Source organism: Pyrus communis, chromosome 15, assembly GCF_041283825.1.
Source record: "Pyrus communis isolate YQ-2024b chromosome 15, ASM4128382v1, whole genome shotgun sequence".
NCBI classification, from domain to species: domain Eukaryota; kingdom Viridiplantae; phylum Streptophyta; class Magnoliopsida; order Rosales; family Rosaceae; genus Pyrus; species Pyrus communis.
In genome coordinates, this window is record NC_142579.1 from 33,206,018 (window position 1) to 33,222,769 (window position 16,752).

The following is a 16,752-nucleotide window of genomic DNA, read 5'->3' on the forward strand; positions in this document are numbered from 1 at the left end:
AGGTTAATTTTCCTGCTCTGATACCAACTTGATTTTCAAAGGTTGTATTGTATTTCCATCATGAGTTCTTTACAATTGTACAACAATATATAAGGAGATTGACTCCTTGAATTACGCCACAACATGTGGCTTAGGAAAGACAAATAACAACTCCTTGAATTAAGGGACTTGACAACTAAGATTAAGAAGATTTACAGCCCAAAGATAAACCGGACTCTTAACCACCTAGGGACAATCAATACCCAGAAAGAACAAAGAAGAATAGTTGACCAATCCCCCTATTGTCTAGTATTACCGTAAACCTACCCTAGTATTCAGGAAACCCTAATAACCACTGGACTACTTCCAATACAAATGTAAGAAGGAACAAGATTAGCTTCTCAACCGCGCCTGCATTTTCAGTCAAGCCTGCATTTTCATCGGGGTTGCAGTTCGGAGATCTGAGCATTATTAAGCGAACAACTTACTGGCTGCGGCGTACATATGTTGTCCACATTATCGTAATTTTTTACTGAGCAAGCCGCCTTTGTAGAAGTTGGAACGGCTTGAGTGTCAGATTTGAGCATGGAATAAACTTCCAGCATTGTAGGCCTATCATCGGCATTTTCCTGGACACAGAGTAGAGCTACTTGCAAGCATCTCAATAACTTACAACAAGAAGAAGAATCATCAAGTGACGGATCGATAAATCCCAGTCCTTTGTCCTCTTTCCATGATACATATGCCTGAAACAATTATAATGATTTCAATAATTCATGTTTAAGTAATAGTTTACGGTCGTGACAGAAGTTTGAACCGTAGAAAGTTTATGGAACTTACATATTCCAAGAGGTGCATACTTTCGTTCGGACCATAGTAACATGTACTCTTCCGTCCGCTAATCATTTGCAAAAGTAATACTCCGAAGCTGTAGACATCGTACTTCATAGAGTATATGCCTTTTTGTACGTATTCAGGAGGTACGTAGCCACTGCATTTGCGTATAACAAGTATAAGGATATGGTCACGTGTGAATAACCGATGAGAGGCAGTTTATCACTTACTATGTGCCAACAATCCGCCTTGTGTTTCCTTCGAGTTCATCTTTTCTTATAAGTTTGGCCACTCCAAAATCGGAAATCTTAGCATTCATCTCATCATCAAGCAAAATGTTGCTAGCTTTTAGATCACGGTGAATGATTGTGAAGTTTGAATATTCTTGAAGATATAGGAGTCCTTGAGTAACGCCTTCGATGATGTGCACACGCTTTCCCCAATCCATGAAATACCGTCTGGTAGGATCTGCGGGATGACAAATTCAAGAATCCGTCCATGAAGTTCTACTGAATTGAAACAAATTTTGTTGAAAGTAATCTGCACCTCCATAAGCTTAGACCCAATGTAAATGTTATTACTGTTATTCTAGCATGCATTCTAAAATGTAACCAGAAGCACGAAAAATGGCAGACCGAAAAGGTAGAAGTCCAAGCTTTTGTTGGGCATGTACTCGTAGATCAGCATTTTTTTCTTCCTTCTCAGTGCAAAATCCAAGAACAGGAACTAGATTCACATGTTGTAGTCTTGCGGTAAGTTTAACCTCATTTTCGAATTCCTGAAGTCCTTGAGTAGACGTTTTCAAAAGCCTTTTCACTGCTATTTCCTGACCCCTCCGCAACTTACCCTAAGAAAACAAGGATTAGCAAAAGAATAATTAAAGTCTGCTCTGCCTGTTTTGTGTGTAGATGTCGCATAAGCTTTCGGTTCCCACAGCATAAAATTATATTTAGAAAATGTACCAAATGTTGCCTGTAAACGGGACCAAATCCACCCTCTCCAAGTTTGTTTTCACTCGAGAAGTTATTTGTAGCCGCTTTGAGACTGGAAAAGCGGTATACTTTCAGATTTGGAGCATCACCATCAACAGCTGATGTACTAGTAGACCTTGATCTGCCTAGAACAATCATCCCTGAAACGAGAAGGAATACAAATTTTAAATGCAAATCTGTTAATTTCGATCGCTATCTCTTCATTTAATTTCTATTAGAAACAAACCATCACAGTTGAGCATATAACCTCTTGTCTTCAATGGTTCTCTCTGCCAGAAACACACCACGAAAGCTATGAGAATTACGACCGAAGTAACTGATAGCACTATTACAAGCAGTAACCGCGATTTCTTTTTGTGATCATTTCCTTCCTCCTGAGCTGTCAATCATTAAAGCAGTTGGAAGTAAAACAATTAGATGTCTGCAAATTGCCCGTTGTCACAATTAAACTTTGTTCATGCATGCTATAAACTCGAGTTGTATGACATGTTGGAACGCATCTTAGGAAATCTCTTTGGCTTATCTTCATCGATAATTAACATTGCTTGTGGGATAAGTATTGCCTACCTGCCCGAGAAAGCGCCCAATTTTCATCATCATTGCTGACTTGAAACACTTTGGTACCGAGTAGCTTCTTCGCTTTCACATATGCAATCTTAGCTCTGATAGCTTCCACATCATCGAAATTAATCCAAGTCGATCCTACCATGCAGTAATTCACGACGTAAGTATCATTATACGCTATGAGCCCTCCGTAGCTTCAAGTGTACCACTTGATGAACTTATAGCTCATTGATCCATCTTTTGTAATAGCAAAGCCAGATGCAGGTGCCCGGATTCCATTATTGTCTTTGGGGTTTGCAACTGTCCACGCATAGCCATGGTAAGGCAAACCCAAAACCAGTTTGCTGGCCGGAAATGAGTAGTTTAACCATTTCTTTATCCCATAGTCGGTGTTAACATAGCTCGAAGGATCATATAAAGCAGCATGAGCACCAATAAAATTCTCCTTTAAAGGCAGATGGTAGTCATACGCAACAACATGCGCCCAATCCAAATTCCTTTTCATAGATTCAACCGGATAAATCAACGATTCAAAAGTGGGAATATACCTAACCGCCATTGTCAATTTTAATCGTGGCAGATCAGAGTTTCTTGCCTCAGAAGTCACAGCAGCTCGCCACTCATCCAGTAGCTTTTCCATAGTGATCGTACCTGAGGCTGTGTTAAGCCAAGGCCAGAGTAAGTCTATACCTTGAAAGCCATAACGTCTTGCCACTTCGATGGAGGACTCAATGAAAGACTTTCTATTCGAAGGAATTTCGAGCATTTTAGACTAGACTGAAAAGTTTGCTCTCTGACCCAAAATTAGCTGACTTGCTGCTGTTTCTCCGTCCCATATGGATAGGAGCGTTGTGATTGATGGGTTTTTGCGCTTGACAATATCGGTGAAGCTTGAGAAGTTTTGCTCATGAGCAGAAGGGATGGAGAGCTGGTAGGTGGGGGAATTCACGTTGGCAAAAGCACAACTAAGATGTGTGAACAAGGCAGAGTTTACCTCCGGTAAAGGAACGTGGCTGCCCGTGTACCAGTAACCAGCTTGAATCCAAGTTTGTGCAGAAGAAAATGAAAAATTACAAGAAATAAGGAGGATGAAGAGGATCCGGTGGGAGATATTTTTGGATACCATAGAAATAAACGCTAGCTACTTCGATTCTGTTGGAACGAGATACTTTGCTTGGCAAGTCAGTGGTGACGACAGCAATTGGGCTCTTTCTCAAACAGGTTGGTGGATGGTAACCTATTTATTTTTGAGACGTCTCTCTTACACGTTGCAAAAGCATGCACGACACGATAACAAATTAACATCTTTTTGATTGACCGTCTATGTTTATTGTTGTTGCAGCTTCAACTACTTGGGGATGAACATTGCTGATACATTTACCTACAACTACACTATATTTGTAGACAAAATACCTTGCAATAAGGGCTAATGAGGCCAAATCAACAATAACCGTTTTTTATATATCTATTGTGCTATGAGTCTATGACTTTTTTTATTTTTTATTTTTTTTATTTCCTCAATTGATACTCTACTAACTTCGCCAATTGTTTTGTTTGCTAGTCACTAATAGAGGAGCCACTTAGTATTACGGTCTAGTGGTATTCTTATTTTTTCTAAGTAAGAGGTTTTATAGATTCGATTCTCGCCAAATGCGAATTTGAACCACATTATTGCTAGCACATTGTGACGCTAAAGCCAACTCATTCCCCTTAATGTAAAAAATATCAAGAAAAAAAAAGAAAAAAAGAGGCGAATGCCATACTAATCTGACTTTTTAAGGCTATGGTTAATGTGACCTCACACACCAAATAATAGTAATAAGCGGACTTGAACATCTTATCGGGAATCTATCCAAACCAATTACTTATAATGTTAAATTCGGCATTTGTAAATTGTATCTATGATTCTATGTGTGTCCACAAATCATTTGGGAAACTTGTTTGAAAGATTTTAAAGTCATTTGCCGTGCTAGTTTAATAATGCATTTTATGTGAATAAAAAACTTACATATGATAATACAATGTTAAATTAAAATGTCACGTGATGGTAAATTCTAAAGTAATGGTGATCTTTAAAAAAGTATTAATTATTGAATAAATTTGATTTAATCTATTTACTATATAAATATAAAAATGTAATATTATCTAACAGTAAATAATAGGATGCGCTACAAATGAATCCAACGGTGGAAAATGAGAACATTTTTTCTCACCACCATAAACTATGGTGTATGCTCATCATACACCTAATTAATTGACAAGTGTCCTCACACTTAACATTGGTTAATTTTTTTCAAACATAAAAAAATAACATTTGTTGTGAAACTTAACTAGAATTAAGTGAAAGGACATGTGTCAATTAGTTAAATGTATGATAAATATATACTATAGTTATTGTGGCGAGCAAAATGCTGTGGTTAAAAAAAAAAAAAAAAAAAAAAAAAAAAAAAAAGAAAAAGAAAAGGGCCACACGTGGTTTCACGCATACGTCGATCTCACCGATACAGCAAATTAGGTTGACCCTTCGCCACTCTTGACCAACCAGTAGAGCCCCTCGCGCGCGCGAGAGATAAAGCGACTATAGAGTCAGTCAGGGAATGCTCAGCGCATCGGTGCCCGCACCCACACCGTGTTCTCTCCCGGCTTTGCCTCCCCACCCTCGCTCCAACCACATCGCCGCGCGCGCTTCCATGGCCTCCGCTGCAGCTCGCAGATCGGCTCGTATAGCAGTCGTCGGCGACGTCGTAAGTCTCTCTCTCCCTCACTCTGTGAATTTCGGAAACTATCGCGGGTTGATTAATTAAATTTCGTTTTGTATTTCTCTAAATTTTCAATTTTTCCGTTTTGGGTTTTGTGAAGCATGATCAGTGGAATCTAGAAGAAGATACGAAAGCACTTGAACTGCTGCAGGTATTTACATTTCCCCCTCTTCAGTATTTTCTTCAACTTCAAAAAAACAAAAAAAAGAAAAAAAAGAAGAGAAAGTTAAAATCTTTGTTTATTTGGGAAATATTAGGAACCCTTTTGCCCGAATTTTATGTTTCTAATTCGGGACCGGGTTATACATATTTGCCCGATTATATTGAAAAATTGTATGTCCTACCAAGAAATATAATAAAACTTTGTAACTTTATATCGAAATGCAGCCGGATTTGGTTCTTTTTACAGGCAGGTTTCATTCTCCCTGACTATTTCGTCTACCATACTTCCCGATTGGTGAGCTGAGTAACTAGTAACTTTGGTTGTTTGATAAATTCATGACGTGTCCCTAAGTGTTGTAATTGTGCAGATAAATTTGTTATCACAATATAGCTAAACCGAGTTTAGACACTTAAGCCATGTGTGGTCATTTTTACGTCGTGGTTGTGCACTATCGTGGCTGCTGAGTTTTATTTGTTTTGTGAAATCTGTAGTTTACCTTCCTTTGTCTATTTTGGCCTTTCCCTTTCCTCCATTTTGTTCAGGTGATTTTGGTGAAGAGAACGTTGAACTCGTTAAGAGCGTTGCAAATCTTGATTTTGCTAAAGCAGTTATTTTGGGAAACCATGATGCCTGGCATACAATACAACACAGTTTTCTGGAAAGTAGGCTGTTTCTCTTCTTTTTTTTTTTTTGTATTTTTCTTAATTATTCCTTATGCTTAAAGTTTAGGGTTCTTCAGACACCCTAAATTGTGCGGTGCATACGTGCCTTTGCGTCAAGTGTGTTGATGTAATGCTGATTCTTAGTCCATGATAATCTGGTTACTTTAATATTTGATTTCAAATATCAGGAAAAAAGACGGCGTTCAACTTCAGCTAGAATGGTGAGTTTGTCGTATCTTAATGATTGTCAAATATTCTAAAATTGCTATATCTGTTGCGTTTTTGTGTACCCATTATTACTTAATGTTCCATTGAAATATGATATCTTTACTGTTCTAGACATAACCACTTAAGTTCTGTCATTTTCTCCTTTTTTCCCAGTTTATCTGAGACCACATAACTTGCCGTATACACAATTGTGGTTCGAAAGGGTCACTCTAAGCAATAGTTACACTGCCGGGTGGCCCTAGATTGGCCTTACATTTGCCTTAAGATGCACAGATTGGCATGGTCTACATTTTTTGCGTATAGTAAGAACATATACATTTGTCATCGATAATTGCAATGGAAACTTTTGCCGCCAAACTTTTTGTGAAATGTAAGAAGGAACAATTCGAATTATGGAGAAATTATCTTTTGCCCGTGTAAGCAATCGCAAGACAAACTTTACCGGAAAGTTCCTGGTAAACATTTAGCCCTTAAGTTTTCCGAGTGGAGATGGATTAATTACTTAGCATTTACCACTCATCGGGCTACAACTTCTGAGATTGTTGCATCATTGATGGAACAAGCTTCTGGCCACGGTGTGGGATTAGTTTCTTCATCTTCGTTTCTTTTTGAGAAAGCTGGAATTTTGGGATTTTCCATTGTAGCTCCTTCATTTTGTAGCATTGAAGAAATTTCCAACATCGAAGGCCTATCGTTTGCATTTTCTTGAACACATAGGAGAGCAATTTGCAAGCATCTCATCAATTTGCATAAAGAATGTGTATCGTCAAGTGCGGGATCCATAAACTCCATCCCTTCGCCTTGTTTCCAAAGTAAATATGCCTGAAATTGTTGAATGTTTCATGCCATGTAATTGAAACGCAAAGATTTAATTCGTAGAAAAACCAAAGTAAATATTAATTTTGAAGTGATTGTGGTAATTGAAGAAACTTACATATTCTAGTAGGTTTAAGTCTTCATCTGAACCATAGTAGGGGGCATTCTTCTTGCCACTTATGATCTGTAGAAGCAGAACTCCGAAGCTGTAAACATCTGATTTAGTGGAGTATAAACCTTTCTTAACGTATTCTGGAGGTACGTAACCACTGCATAGAATGATTTAGGAGAATTACTAATTACGTACGTAATGAAATAAGCTCAATTAGAGAGTATAGCTTCGATAAGAAATAGAGTCACGTACTATGTTCCAACAATTCGACCTGTATTTGCTTCAAGTTCATCCTTTGTGAAAATTCTGGCCATACCAAAATCCGAGATCTTAGGCCTCATCTCCGAATCAAGTAAAATGTTGCTAGCTTTCAGATCCCGATGGATGATTGTCAATCTTGAGTACTCTTGGAGGTAAAGAAGTCCCTGAGTAACCCCTTCGATAATTTGAACCCGCTTTCTCCAATCCAATTCATATCTTCTAACAGGATCTACATTTAGACAGATATTTTCCAATCAGTTATGCATTGAAATGTATCAAAAAATGCATGGGTTATTAGAGACAGCATACGAGGATCATATGCTAACAAGCTTTTCATTATATTTAGCTTAAAGGTTTGTGGCACAGAAAACAGCTAAATCTCGTATTGAGTTACCAAAGAGGTAGAGGTCCAAGCTTTTCTTTGGCATGTACTCGTAAATCAGCATTTGCTCATGGTGTTCGATGCAAAATCCCAAAACCCTAACAAGATTTACGTGTTGTAGTTTTGCGGTGAGCATGACCTCGTTCTTGAACTCCTCAAATCCTTGAGTTGAAGCTTTTGATAGTTTCTTCACAACGATTTCTTGTCCGTCTGGCAATGCTCCCTAGTAAGTTAAGCATACACTCATGGTCAGCAGCATGTTTAATGGTTCTGAATCTTCCAATAACATGCTTATTATAAAAGTTTACCTTATAAACGGGGCCATAACCGCCCTCTCCAAGCTTATTTTCAATCGAAAATCCATCCGTTGCCGCCTCAACGTCAGCAATGCTAAATATTTTCAGATTAGGAACGTTGCTGTCGAGTTTTCCAGCTGTGTCTGCTATATCATTTGCCTTGGATTTTGATACCTTAGCTGCATAATTTTTAGGAAACAAAATGGTTAACAGAAAAAGTCCAAAATACTAATCCTAAAACGTAAATATTTAAAGCTTCAATACTTTAGGCCACCAAAAAAAAAAAAAAAAGAACAGACGTCGTGTACAAAGACATACTATAAGCTATATACCTTTTGATTTGTGCAGTCTCATACAGAAGTAACTCAACGCGGAGCCTAGCACGAGAATAACTGAAGCTATACTGGTCAAAACGATTACAAGAAGTCTCCGTTTGTTTTGTCCACTGCTTCCACCCTCTTGAGTTGTGAGCATATAAAATTTGTCATTACAAGTCGGAAGGAATACATTGTTGGGAAAATTTTCGACGTAAACGTCCAAGTTTAGACAATCATATTGTTAATCTTCATTCAACAAACAAAACCAAAATATTTTATTGTCCTGTCTTGATTGCTAATTTCTGACTTTTTTCAAATAACCATGCAGAAGCGTTTGTACACGCTTGTTTATTTCGGTTCATTAATTATTCTTTGATTCACTCAATCCAAAGGCCAAAAACAAACAGAAGTGGGTGTGTTTTTTTTTTTTGGGGGTGGGGGGGGGGGGGGGGGGGGGGCGCGCGGGGGGAGGAGGGAATGTGGGGGAGGGGAGAGAGAGAGAGAGAGAGAGAGAACGTGTGCGAAAGTTACTTTCTTTTTCTTACCTGCAGCTGCAAGAGAAAGCACCCAATTATCATCATGTGAGACCTGCCAGATGTAGTATCCGAGCAAATTCTGCTCCTTAGCATAAGAAACTTTTATTTTCACAACTTCAGCATCATCGAAACCGATCCAAGCCGAATCGATCACACAGTACGTCGCTACATAAGTAGCATTGTAGACTATGTCAGCCCCATATCTATCAGTGTAGCCTTTGATATCCCTGTAGCTCATCGATCCATCGTTGGTAATAGCAGGACCTTTAGCCGGTGCGCCAATAGCGCTGTCCCTGGGATTGCTTAGCGTCCAAGCATATCCATAGAAAGGCAATCCCAAAACCAGTTTGGAAGCAGATAATCCCCTGCCAATCCATGATTTGATACCATAGTCCGTGCTAAGGTCACTCGATGGATCGTATAGTGCTGCATGAGCACCGGTGAAATTGGTCCGCTGAGGTGCGTAATAGTCATAGGCCATGACATGTACCCAGTTCAAGTTGTCCCGGATTGATTCAACCGGGAAAGCGAAGGACTCAAAATCTGGCTTGTACTGCACGGCAGCAGTCAAAATCAGTGGTGTTTGGCTGTTTTTTGTGGCTTCAGAAGCGATAGCTGCCCGCCACTCTTCAAATAACTTCCCCATATTGGTCATGTCCGAGCTTGTGTTAGCTGAAACCCAACAAAAGTCTAGGCCTAGGAAGCCATAACGCCTTGCGAAAATTATCGAAGAATCAATGAAAGACTTTCTGTGAGAAGAGCTACTGACCATGGTTGAAATGACACCGTAGTCTGCGTTTCCACCGCCAATGGAGACGAGAGTAGTGACTGATGGGTTCTTTAGCTTGACGGTTGGCGTGAAGGTGGAGTAGTACTGCTCCGAGGGGTCGGAGGAGAAGGAAGAGAGCTCATAGGATGATGAGTTAACATCTGTGTAAGCGTAAATAATGTGAGTGAAGAGCGGAGAGTTGATGTCGGAAATAGGGAATTCGCTGCCGGAATACCAGTATGCAGCTTTGATCCAAGATTGTGCCTCCGAAGGTTGGAATCTAAAAGCAAAAAAAATATGGAAAAAGAAGAAGAATGGTAGAGCTAAAAATTTGGACACCATTGAGAACGGCGAGATAGTTGATGTCAGAGACGGAAACAGGATTTCACATTGCAAGTCCATGAATGATGACTGTACTTACAAAATAAATGTTGCAAATGATAATGAGTGGTCCATGGAGAGAGGTACCCATTGAATAAAGTGTGGACATTGACATTGAATAACCAGCAGTGGGTAGGAACATTGACGTTGAGAAGTATGGGTAGATGGAAAGTAATGATCTCCAGAGAGAAGTATCAATAAATAACAACATTAACGTCAATGTCAGTGGTGACATTCATCTCCATAAAATTAAAATATTGGGTCAACAAATTAATAAAATCAAATGTTGAAAAGTCTTTACATTTGGTATGATTGGGTTAGGTAATTTAGTTTTTTATTATTATACAGTATATTTTAGACATTACAAGTAACGTGATAACAAAGATAAAGATTAAAAAAAGTACCGTCAATTTCATGGTAGAAGAATCCACCGTTCGGCGCCACAATATAAGGACCTGGTTTCTCTGCCCTCCCACTTCTCATATATTCTTATCTCCTTATATTTGTACGATCACGGTTAAATCACATCAATATTTTATATTATTATTGTTTTTAATCTTATTATCAATATAAAATGTTATTTTATATTACTATTGTTTTTTGTCTTATTATCATTATAAAAAAATCAATATAAAATGTTAACTTGGTTTAACCGTGAGGAGATATGAGTGTATGAGAAGTGAGAGGGTAGAGAAGCCAGGTCCGCAAGCTAAAGCATAGACTAATCAAAATAGGATTAGCTTGGCTTCTAGCGATAAATCATCTGTCTAAAATATCCAAATATATTCTTTAGTTTTGGATAAATTCAAGCTGACATTTTAGACCAGAAGCAGTGTTATCTCAAAATTTCATCACAAGAAATCAAACAGCAAAGTTTGAATGGAATTTTGATCTAAGTTCATATATATACGTGTGTGTGTGTGTATAAGTATGTTTGTATACAAGCAAGAATATATTGCTCTTCTTAATTTGCTTCAATGTCTTCCAAAACTACAACCCTTCCATTACTCCTTTCCACCCTCATTTTCCTTATCCAACTCAATGTCTCCGTCGGCCAATCCGCCGTCAAGGGCGCATACTGGTATTGGGACAGTGGACTTCCAGCCTCCAGCATAGATTCCACCCTCTTCACTCATCTTTTCTGTGCATTTGCTGACCTCGACGCCGACACGTACCAAGTCACAGTTTCTTCCTCTAACCAAGCACAATTCTCAAGCTTCACCCAAACAGTCCAACAAAACAACCCTTCTGTCAAAACCCTCTTGTCCATTGGAGGCGGTGGCGGTGCTGTCCTTGCAGACACATTCGCTGCAATGGCGAGCCAACCTGATCGGCGTAAGTCATTCATTGACTCCTCCATCAGTCTAGCTAGGTCATACAACTTCCACGGCCTTGACATTGATTGGGAATATCCATCCACCACCACTCACATGACCAACTTCGGCACCCTTCTCACCGAATTGCGTGCAGCCGTGGCCAATGAGTCGCAGACATCTGGGAGCACGGCATTGCTTTTAACCGCAGCAGTACATCGCTCAGCAGATTACTACACCATAAATTACCCCTTTGAGTCCATATCAAATAGTCTGGACTGGATCAACGTCATGGCTTACGACTTCTATGGCTCTGCCTGGGAGTCCAGCAGAGCCAACACTGGCCCACCTGCTGCGTTATACAATGCCACAGCTAGCCAAATTAACGGGAATGCCGGGATCACATCTTGGATTGGGGCAGGTGTGGCTGCCAACAAGATAGTCCTAGGCCTTCCGTTCTATGGCTACGCTTGGCGCTTGGTCAACGCCGATGACCATGGACTTTTTGCTCCGGCTGATGGACCCGCTAATGCCGGGACAGATGGAACCATGGATTACAACCAGATAAGGGATTTTATCAGCCAGAATGCGGCGGAGACGGTGTACAATGCGACGGTTGTAACAAACTATTGCTACTCCGGGACGACATGGATTGGATACGATGATACGGAGAGTATCTCTGCCAAGGTTTCATATGCCAAGGAAAAGGCACTTCTTGGATACTTTGCTTGGCAAGTCAGTGGTGACGACAGCAATTGGGCTCTTTCTCAAACAGGTTGGTGGATGAGAACCCATTTATTTTTGAAACGTCTCTCCTACACGTGGCAAAAGCATGCACGACACGATAACAAATTAACATCTTTTTGATTGACCGTCTATGTTTGTTGTTGTTGCAGCTTCAACTACTTGGGGATGAACATTGCTGATACATTTACCCACAACTACACTATATTTGTAGACAAAATACCTTGCAATAAGGGCTAATGAGGCCAAATAAACAATAACCGTTTTTTATATATATATTGTGCTATGAGTCTATGACTTCTTCTTTTTTTCCTCAATTGATACTCTACTAATTTCGTCAATTGTTTTGTTTGCTAGTCACTAATAGAAGAGTCATTTAGTATTACATTCTAGTAATATTCTTATTTATTTTTAAATGATGAGTCTTAGAATCGATTCTCGCCATATACAAGTTTGAACCACATTATTACTAGCCTATTGTGTGGCTAAAGCCAACTCATTTCCCTTAATGTAGAAAATATCGTTTGTGTTAAAAAAAATTAAAAAAGAAAAGAAAAAAACAGGTGAATGCCATACTAATATGACTTTTTAAGGCTATGATTAATGTGACCTCACACACCAAATAATAGTAATAAGCGGACTTGAACATCTTATCGGGGATCTATCCAAACCAATTACTTATAATGTTAAATTCGGCATTTGAAAATTGTATCTATGATTCTATGTGTGTCCACAAATCATTTGGGAAACTTGTTTGAAAGATTTTAAAATCATTTGCCGTGCTAGTTTAATAATGCATTTTATGTGAATAAAAAACTTACATATGATAATACAATGTTAAATTAAAGTTTCATGTGACGGTAAATTCTAAAACAATGGTGATCTTTACCACATTATTGATTATTGAATAAGTTTGATTTAATCTATTTACTACACAAATATAAAAGGGAATTGTTATTAATACTTCAAAATTCTCATTCTATACTTCTAACTTTTTATATTTGAAAAGAAAAATACACTTATAAGGAGTATAGAATGAGATTTTTGAAATGCCAATCACACTTCCCATATAAAAATGTAATATTATCTAACAGTAAATAATAGGACGTGCTACAAATCGGTTGGCCTACAAATGAATCCAACCGTGTTCTCTACCCGCTTCGCGTCCCCACCCTCGCTCCAACCACATCGCCGCGCGCGCTTCCATGGCCTCCGCCGCAGGTCGCAGCTCGGCTCGTATAGCAGTCGTCGACGACGTCGTAAGTCTCTCTCTCCCTCACTCTCTGTGAATTTCCGAAACCATCGCGGGTTGGTTAAATTAAATTTCGTTTTGTATTTCTCTAAATTTTCAATTTTTTGTTTTGGGTTTTGTGACGCATGGTCGGAATCTAGAAGAAGATACGAAAGCACTTGAACTGTTGCAGGTACTTGCATTTTCCCCCTCATCAGTATTTTCTTCAACTTACAAAAAAAAAAAAAAAAAATCGAGAAAGTTAAAATCTTTGTTTATTTGGGATTATACAAATTTGTGTTAAATATTAGAAACCCTTTTGCCCGAATTTTATGTTTCTAATTCGGGATCGGGTTATACATATTTGCCCGATTATATTGAAAAATTGTATTTCCTACCAAGAACTCTAGTAAAAGTTTGTAACTTTATATCGAACTGCAGCCGGATTTGGTTCTTTTTACAGGCAGGTTTCATTCTCCCTGACTATTTCGTCTACCATATGTTTTTCGGTGCTTCCCGATTGGTGAGCTGAGTAACTAGTAACTTTGGTTGTTTGATAAATTCATGACTTGTCCCCAAGTGTTGTAATTGTGCAGATAAATTTGTTATCACAATATAGCTAAACCGAGTTTAGACACTTGAGCCATGTGTGGTCATTTTTACGTCATGGTTGTGCACTATCGTGGCTGCTGAGTTTTATTTGTTTTGTGAAATCTGTAGTTTACCTTCCTTTGTCTATTTTGGCCTTTCCCTTTCCTCCATTTTGTTCAGGTGATTTTGGTGAAGAGAACGTTGAACTCGTTAAGAGCGTTGCAAATCTTGATTTTGCTAAAGCAGTTATTTTGGGAAACCATGATGCCTGGCATACAACACAGTTTTCTGGAAAGAACGCCGTTTCTCTTTTTTTTTTTTTTTTTGTATTTTTCTTAATTATTCCTTATGCTTAAAGTTTAGGGTTCTTCAGACACCCTAAATTGTGCGGTGCATACATGCCTTTGCGTCAAGTGTGTTGATGTAATGCTGATTCTTAGTCCATGATAATCTGGTTACTTTAATATTTGATTTCAAATATCAGGAAAAAAGACGGCGTTCAACTTCAGCTAGAATGGTGAGTTTGTCGTATCTTAATGATTGTCAAACATTCTAAAATTGCTATATCTGTTGCATTTTTGTGTACCCATTATTACTTAATGTTCCATTGAAATATGATATCTTTACTGTTCTAGATGTCATTCTTACATAATATGCTTGTAATATTCAGTCTCGGTGAGGAGCACGTAGGTTATCGGTGTTTGGACTATCCTACATTGAAGCTGAGCGTTGTTGGTGGACGACCTTTTTCTTGTGGGGGAAAGAACTTATTTCGACAAAAGCTCCTGTCTACAAGGTGTGTAATGTTTCGAGCAGTTCTTGATGAAACATGAAACGAGAATTTTATTGATTTGTTTGCTTTCTTATTCAAAAAACAAAAAATATAGTTGGCCCCGATACAAAGTAGCATCCAAGAATTTTGTACTCGTTTTTTATGATACTATGCATGAATCACATTTATCATGCAAATTCTTCAGAGAAAGTGTTTTCCACAATAGTGGCTTAAATTCTGACTTAATGTGCTGAAACATCAACCACTTAGGTTTGGGGTCCAAGACATGGATGGAAGTGCTAAGAGAATATGCAAAGCAGCTTTGGGCGTGCCTGAGGATCATTTGGTCATGTTTCTTGCACATAATGGACCCACAGGTTTATCAGTCTGCTGAAACAAATCATAATCAGGCTTTTGGAGCCAAACTTGTCACTTCATTTAAATGCAGATTTCTGAGTTCACTCCTTGTGCAGGTCTTGGTTCTAACATGGATGACATATGTGGAAAAGATTGGGTGTTTGGAGGTGGAGATCATGGTGACCCAGGTAATCTGATTCGAACCTCTTCACTCAATCACTGAAATGGCTTTTGTTATGTTTTTAAATGTAGTGACACATAATCGATGTGACTTTCCTACTAGGCCTTTTGGGTTGCTGCATGTTAATCATGACCTGATGAATCTAAGAGGCATGTCATTCATGTGGTTTGTTCATCTGAGTCGAGATTTAATAACATAAGCATTGTTTGTCCGGTACACATCTAGCACAAGCCTTGTCCCTCTTAAAAGAAACTGGCAAAATCTGTGCTCCACTGGTGGTGTTTGGTCACATGCATAAAGAGTTAGCGGATGGAAATGGTCTTTGGAAAATGATTGTGGTTGGAGATGACAACACTATATACCTCAATGGGGCGATTGTTCCTAGGGTTAAGAGACTGAATGTTGAACAAGGCACACCAGAGTCCTGTGCCACCATGCGCGCCTTCACCTTAGTGGGGATCTTGGAGGGAACAGTTGATAACATTGTTGAAAGTTGGGTTTCAGTTGCCAGCGATAGGATCACATTGGCAGAGGAGCACATGCTGTTCAAAAGTGGCTGTTAAAATTCGCCGAAATTGGTTGTTAGTTTGAGCCGTGTGTATGCAAAACGTTTTCTGTCAGTAGATATTGACTCCTATGCAAAAGGAATATAGTTGTTTAACCCCGTTGGGTGTATATGCTATTAGGTTTCCAAGACATCATGTTTGTATGAGGAACATGAAACTCATTTCATTAAACTCTTATTTAACCAAACAATCTATTTTCTTGAGTATTGATCTTTTCGAAGATATTTAAATTCGAGTGCAACTGCAAGAGGGTTTCGGGTACACTGTTCTAGCAAACTGACTTAATTCATGTTTGCATTTTACAGGATTTCTCCCTTTTACAATTATGTCCCCCTTTCTTTTTCTTTCCTTTCGTTTTCCCTTGGTTGGTGCACAGATTCCAAAGCGGTGTAAGGCCTTTTTGACTCAGTATTCTTTTCCTTGGTTGGTGCATACACTTAACTTAAGACCTACCCTATCCTTAATTCACTTATGAAATGTTGATCCAAATCACAATAATTACTCTTAATTTGTCAACTTTAGTCCTAATCTAGTGAACTAATCATAGGGGTTTAATTCAAGAAAAATGCTAAGTAGACTCCCTGACAAGTGGGATTCTTTATGTATTCTTTATCATTTCATCTTTTTGGTACAATATTTCATAATATTGGTACGAGAATTGACGTTAAATTGTAAGGTGGTAGAGAATCCATGAAAAGTTTCACTTTACGAAAATTGCCATGACATTTCTCTTTTTTCAATGAGATCATGATTATGATTGCAGCTGTTATTCAAACAAGCTAAAGCCTTATCGGCAATGCCCAAATTTGTAGAAATAAAGGTGTCCATATTCTTGCATGACAACTTAGATATTTCATCAAACACTTGATGAATATCATCATCTTTATTCTATTGAGCTTTCATGTTCATTGATTTGGTCCCCCATCTTAAAGCACAAAGATCCCCA

At 38.6% G+C, this 16,752-nt stretch overlaps 4 protein-coding genes, 1 long non-coding RNA gene and 1 pseudogene across 10 annotated transcripts in view; 4 read left to right on the forward strand and 2 right to left on the reverse strand.

Annotated features, from left to right (window-relative positions):
• Positions 1-139: 139 nt before the first annotated feature.
• On the reverse strand, positions 140-3,495 carry LOC148690885 (uncharacterized; annotated as a pseudogene). Its single transcript, XR_015957111.1, has 7 exons — positions 2,373-3,495; positions 2,053-2,184; positions 1,776-1,945; positions 1,449-1,660; positions 1,044-1,281; positions 820-970; positions 140-725 (listed from the first exon to the last, which is right to left on the reverse strand). The product of XR_015957111.1 is annotated as an uncharacterized LOC148690885 (transcript).
• Positions 3,496-3,533: 38 nt separating this feature from the next.
• On the forward strand, positions 3,534-3,833 carry LOC148690886 (uncharacterized). The gene is made up of 2 exons (XR_015956635.1): positions 3,534-3,590; positions 3,712-3,833. It is a non-coding gene; the product is annotated as an uncharacterized LOC148690886 (long non-coding RNA).
• Positions 3,834-4,966: 1,133 nt separating this feature from the next.
• The window catches only part of LOC137744542 (uncharacterized), a 39,055-nt gene continuing 27,269 nt past the window's right edge, over positions 4,967-16,752 (forward strand). For all 3 annotated transcript variants that reach the window (XR_015956164.1, XM_088685077.1, XM_088685076.1), the window contains exons 1-3: positions 4,967-5,113; positions 5,229-5,279; positions 5,516-5,537. Coding sequence is in view for 2 of the 3 variants with exons in the window: in XM_088685077.1 (XP_088541203.1) it covers positions 4,967-5,113; positions 5,229-5,279; positions 5,516-5,537 (220 nt within the window). In the remaining variant the exon portion in view is untranslated. The remainder of the gene's footprint in view (positions 5,114-5,228; positions 5,280-5,515; positions 5,538-16,752) is intronic.
• Positions 5,042-16,020, forward strand: LOC137738354 (uncharacterized). 3 transcript variants are annotated; one of them, XM_088685080.1, is made up of 9 exons: positions 5,042-5,113; positions 5,229-5,279; positions 13,781-13,862; positions 14,111-14,227; positions 14,416-14,447; positions 14,601-14,726; positions 14,973-15,079; positions 15,176-15,247; positions 15,460-16,020. In XM_088685080.1, exons 3-9 carry the CDS (start codon positions 13,839-13,841, stop codon positions 15,801-15,803), a joined length of 822 nt encoding a protein of 273 aa, XP_088541206.1. In that variant the 5' UTR covers positions 5,042-5,113; positions 5,229-5,279; positions 13,781-13,838; the 3' UTR covers positions 15,804-16,020. The 3 variants fall into 3 exon arrangements, with proteins under 3 accessions (XP_088541206.1, XP_088541205.1, XP_088541207.1); XM_088685079.1 differs by lacking the exons at positions 5,042-5,113; positions 5,229-5,279 and adding exons at positions 13,214-13,367; positions 13,501-13,532 and having other exon boundaries at positions 13,781-13,802; positions 14,111-14,225; positions 14,415-14,447; XM_088685081.1 differs by lacking the exons at positions 5,042-5,113; positions 5,229-5,279; positions 13,781-13,862; positions 14,111-14,227 and adding exons at positions 13,217-13,367; positions 13,501-13,532 and having other exon boundaries at positions 14,415-14,447.
• Positions 6,453-10,157, reverse strand: LOC137738150 (uncharacterized). The gene is made up of 7 exons (XM_088685082.1): positions 8,911-10,157; positions 8,381-8,512; positions 8,061-8,227; positions 7,765-7,975; positions 7,362-7,599; positions 7,116-7,266; positions 6,453-7,003 (listed from the first exon to the last, which is right to left on the reverse strand). The coding sequence occupies exons 1-7, from the start codon at positions 10,070-10,072 to the stop codon at positions 6,698-6,700; spliced, it is 2,367 nt and encodes a 788-aa protein (XP_088541208.1). The 5' UTR covers positions 10,073-10,157; the 3' UTR covers positions 6,453-6,697.
• On the forward strand, positions 10,880-12,382 carry LOC148690887 (class V chitinase-like). Its single transcript, XM_088685075.1, has 2 exons — positions 10,880-12,139; positions 12,261-12,382. Exons 1-2 carry the CDS (start codon positions 11,029-11,031, stop codon positions 12,278-12,280), a joined length of 1,131 nt encoding a protein of 376 aa, XP_088541201.1. The 5' UTR covers positions 10,880-11,028; the 3' UTR covers positions 12,281-12,382.